Source organism: Orycteropus afer, unplaced genomic scaffold (assembly GCF_000298275.1).
Source record: "Orycteropus afer afer isolate SDZICR_OR568_19922 unplaced genomic scaffold, OryAfe1.0 scaffold00536, whole genome shotgun sequence".
Classification (NCBI taxonomy): Eukaryota; Metazoa; Chordata; class Mammalia; order Tubulidentata; family Orycteropodidae; genus Orycteropus; species Orycteropus afer.
The window spans coordinates 482243-486924 of record NW_006922123.1 but is presented as its reverse complement, the minus strand read 5'-3'; the positions used below and the strand labels follow the sequence as shown (position 1 = coordinate 486924).

Here is a 4682-nt window from a genome sequence, read left to right as displayed (position 1 = left end):
TTAGAGGAGCCCAGGAGGACGTGCTCGGGAGGGAAAGGGTTAACTGAGTCAGGGCGGGGTCAGGATCTAGAGTATCCTGCACACAGCCAGGGACAGCCCAGAGCTGGGTGGAGAGGAAGAGGGGCCACAGTGGGTGGCCATGGCGACAGGGAGGCAGGCAGAGGAAAGGGCTCTGGGTGCTGGAGGAAGGAGGTGACCCTGACCCTGACCCTGACCCTCAGCCCATCCCCTGTTTTGCAGCATCGCCCCACCCTCCACCTGCTCATACCTGGAGGAGCTGGAGCCCGGGGGCCACCAGCAGGGGCCCTTGGCCTTCGCCCCGGCACCCCAGCCCGTGCCGCCCTTGCTCTCCTACCTGCACCCGTTCCCCGGCCCCGTGCCCAGCTCCCTGACCCCGCCACCACTGGAGGACACCCTCTTCCCCAGGCCCTACGGCCCCCACGGGGGCCCTTCTCAGGGCTGCTTCCCGGGCCCCACATCGGGGCAGGTCCTGCTGCAGCCCCCCGGTGGGAGCATGGGTGAGTAGGTCGGAGGAAAGGAGGGCTCTGAGGGGCCGGAGGGTGAAGAGTGGGGCGGCGCCGGGAGACAATGAGTCTTCACTCTTGTTGAGTTCCTGGGACCTGCATAGCGGAGGGTCAGGCGCGGCATCCCCCCCCCCCCATTGCAGAGAGCCGGCGAGGGTCAGGCACAGTGTGTCCAGTGGGGGGGGCACAGAGTGGGGCGGAGGCAGCAGCACCTCATCACTGGGGCCTGGGCCGCGCAAGCCCCAGAAGCATCCATGCTGTTGAGACTGAAGCTAGCGGGGGAGGAAGTTTGTTCTGGGTCCCGGCCCCTGAGAGGTGGCCCTGGCCTGACACAGGCCCTCCGGCCTCAGCGTGGGAGCATGTCCACACTGGGCAGCTCCTGGTGTAGTGGTGTTTCTCCTGGACAGGCAACCCCGGGGGCCCAGCTGGTGTCCAGACGGGAGGCTCGGTTAGAACCGTGTCAGCGCTGCTTCATTCTGTGACCCCCATCTCACCCCCTGCACACACCCCTGCCTGCAGGTCCAGTGCCCTGGAACCACCCCTGCCTGCCCGAGCTGCCCCTGCCTGGCCCCTTCTACACACAGACACTGGGCCACCACACAGGGGCAGAGGGCTACCTCCCTGATGACCTCTTCCTGGCTCCCTATGAGCAGACCATGAACGGAGCGCCTTCCCCGGGCCCCACTGCACTGCCTGCAGGGGCCAGGCCGTTGGGAATGGGGCCCCTACTCAGCAAGGCTCCAGAGGGGCTGCTGGCTGAGCCCCGGGACCAGCTGGCCACTCAGGACGAGGCTCCAGGTGAAGACAAGAGCTGCCTTGTCCCCTAGTGGGCTAGGCTGCTGCCAGGGAAGGACCTGCCCCCACAGGGATGGACATGGTTGCACGAGACGGTGGGCTCGCTTGATGGCTGCGAGTCGGGACCCCACGTGGACCACTGGTTTGAGAAGGAAGAATGGCAGCTGAGGGCTGTCCATGCCTGTGTGGGGTGATCCTGAGGAAAGGGGGGTGGGCTGCATTGTTGGTGAATGTCATACCCCGTTACGCTGGTTCCTGGAGGACGGACAGCCATGTGTCTGGCATGAGAGTAAACCCGTTTACCCCCGGGGTCCGTCCTGTGAGCATGTGTTCTATGCCCACTAGCCAGCCTGTGTCCTTCCCTCGTGTTCACCCGCCGGCCAGTGGCCTAGGTGTCATGTCCTGCAGTCGTGGGCCCGCCTCCGGCCCAGGACATGCGGAGCCTCTGGGCCTCGCTGAGAGTCGTCACTCCCCACGTTCTGGCCTGGCCCTGGGCTGAGCCTCAGGGTGCCTGTGCTCAGGACGGCCCCCCGGGGACCCACGGGAGGCAGCCAGCAGGGTCTAGAGGAACCGGGGTGGTTCTCCCTAAGCTCTTTGGGTGGGTGTGGGGCAGAAGAGGCAGACCAGCTGGCGGGTCTCCTCCCTGCGTCCGCTTCCAGGCCCCCCTCCCGAGTCCCGGCTCCCCGCGCCCCGGGCCGGACCAGGGAGCCAGGCCTTTCTTACCATCCCATCCCGGGTGCACCCCAAATGGTCACTCCCGTGCCCCCCCCCCCAGCGCTACCACTTGCGCCTCCTGTCACCTGCCATGCCCTTTGCAGAGGTGGAGGCTCTGAGAGGCAGGAAAAGTCCAGCAGAGAGCAAGGCCGCCTCCTGATCTCAGGGAGGGGGGACGGTCACAAGTGAGGCCCTGCCCGGTGCCCCCTTCCTCGGCCGCTGGACCAAGGGGCTTTGCGTCTGCGTGGAAGCTGGCTGGCTTCCACTGACTTTCAGGAGCAGGTGGGCAGGCCCTTCTTCCTGGTCACCGTCTGCAAGGCCTGCTGCAGCTGGTTCCACGTCACGGCAGCACACGCCAGCCTCCAGTGACAGGAGGTGGCCACCCGAGGTGCACCGGCCGGGGCTCGAACCCGCATCTCCTGCATCTCACTGAGGGTCACCACCATCGAGTCGATCCCAACTCATAGCGACCCCCATTGGGTTTCTGAGGGTAAATATGGGAGTAGATTGCCCCATTTTCCTTCTGAGGAGTGGCTGGCGGGTTCAAACCTGCAACCTTCTGGCTAGCAGTCGGACGCCTTAGGCACTGGGCCCAGAGCTCCTTGTCTCCTGCCTAAAGCAAAAAACTAAACTCACTGTCACCTACCTCCGAAAAAGAAAACCAAACTCACTTCCGTTGGGTCTGATCCGACTCAGAGCAACCCCTCCTTGGGTTTCCAAGGCGGTAGGTATCTCTATGGAAGTAGATTGCCCAACCTTGCTTCCGAGGAGTGGCTGCACAGAGGGTGAGAATTCCACCACTGTCACTGTTACATTCTAAAGACGCCTTTTAGCCTTAGGGAGCTCTGGTGGCTAGTGCCTGAGGCACTGGACTGCTGACCAGAAGGCTGGCCGTTCAAACCCACCAGCCACTCCTTGCAAGGAAGATTGGGCAATCTACTTCTGTAGTGATACTGTCTCCGAAACCCAAGGAAGGGTCGCTGTGAGTCGCGGTCGCTGTGAGTCAGGGTCGTTGTGAGTAGGAGCCAACTCCACAGCAGTACGTTTGGCTTTTTTGGGTTTTTTAGCTTTAGATTGCACTACAAAAGGATGCCCACTAGATGGCGCGCTACACCAGGGCGACGGTGGCCGAAACACTGCAGCAAGAGTCCTGGGGTGCAGGTAGCGAAGCGCTGGGCTACCACCCAAAGGCAGGCAGTTCGAGTCCACCCAGAGGCACCTCGGAAGAAAGGCCTGGCAACCCGCTTCTGAAAAATCAGCCCTTGCAAACCCTGTGTACAGGTGTAACCCGCATGGTGTCACTACGGGTCCGCACCAACACGCTAGTGGCCATGTGTGCGTGTGTGTACCCATTTGGCCCTGGCTCTGTTACATATGTGTGTTTCCATGCCGCTACTGGCTCTGTGTTACATACACGTGTGTATGTGTCGCTGGCTCTGTATGTTAGTATGAGTGTATCTGTATGAATAGACAGACACCTGTCTTTGTTACATGTGTGTGTATGTGTCACTGTATCATATATGTGTGTATCTGCTGGTTCTGTCTCTGGAAAACTCTCAGACGCTGGGAGATAGGGTAGGAGAGAAGCGTTTGAAGTCAAGCTTGAGACTGATCGCTGCGCGTTCCAGGAAGACTGGGTGCTCCAGGAAGGAGGGGTGCAGACTGGCATGGTGGCAGGGAAGACAGGGCAGGACCGGAGCCTGACGGTGGGGAGGAGGGGCGGTGTAGCGGGCTGGCCAGCAGAACCTCCTGCAAACGGTTCTGCCCCCCGCGGCTGCCGTCTCCTGTCTGGGTCTCAGCTGGGCAGCTTCCCTGGCCGCGTGGTCTCGAGTCCGCTCCTCCTGCCCGGACTGTGTTCTCAGAGGGATTTCTGCGCAGAGGCCCGGTCCCGTCCGGAGCAGCTGCGCCCAGTTGGTCCTTAGGTGGGTGGCCCTCCCCCGCGCCGCAGGCCCGCCCCCGCCCTATGCACCCTGCAGCCAGCACCGTCCGACCCCGCGCTGGGGTCCTGCAGGGGTGAGCTCTGTGGAGCTGGAGCCCCTGCTGGGCGGCACCACCCTCCCCGGGGGCGTTTCCGTGCACCCAGCACGCTCAGCGCCCCGCTTGTCCTGCCCAGGACGCGGCTCCACGGTGACGTCTGTCTCACGGTGACGTCTGTCTCACGGTGACGTCTGTCTCACGGTGACGTCTGTCTCACGGTGACGTCTGTCTCACGGTGACGTCTCACGGTCCCGCCCCTGACTGGCGGCGTGGGTGCGTACGATCCGGCGCAGGCCAGGCCCGGTTAGCTCAGACGCGGGACTGCATTTCCTTCCGGCGTCCTCAGAACTGTTGGGACCTCACCTTCCGGGATCCTCATCGGGAAAAACGCTCCACCCCCTTCGCTCACCCCGGCGGTGCGTTGTGACAGGGAGGAAGTCTGGTTTTCCTGCGTAAATTCCACACGCACACACCACACATATGCACACATACACACGCATCTGTTCTAGAGATCGTGTCCCCTCCACCCCAGGTCTACACCGCCGCCTCTGCACAGACACGCCACCCTCACATACGCCATACATATTCACACACAGACACACAGACACGCACCCCCCCACACACACACACCACACATATGCACACATATTCACACATATAGACACAGATACG

General features: G+C 62.6%; 1 protein-coding gene across 1 annotated transcript; it reads left to right on the top strand.

Annotated features, from left to right (window-relative positions):
• The first annotated feature begins 139 nt into the window (after nt 1–139).
• Nucleotides 140–2193, top strand: LOC103209841 (homeobox protein NOBOX). Its single transcript, XM_007955735.1, has 4 exons — nt 140–153; nt 241–518; nt 1044–1322; nt 1979–2193. Exons 1-4 carry the CDS (start codon nt 140–142, stop codon nt 2191–2193), a joined length of 786 nt encoding a protein of 261 aa, XP_007953926.1.
• The last annotated feature ends 2489 nt before the right edge of the window (nt 2194–4682 follow it).

Excerpts from the sequence above, each read along its gene's own strand:
- LOC103209841 (XM_007955735.1), top strand. Across the intron at positions 519-1,043 it reads GCCCCCCGGTGGGAGCATGG|GTCCAGTGCCCTGGAACCAC; the intron begins GTGAGTAGGTCG and ends CCCTGCCTGCAG. Across the intron at positions 1,323-1,978 it reads CACTCAGGACGAGGCTCCAG|GCCCCCCTCCCGAGTCCCGG; the intron begins GTGAAGACAAGA and ends GTCCGCTTCCAG.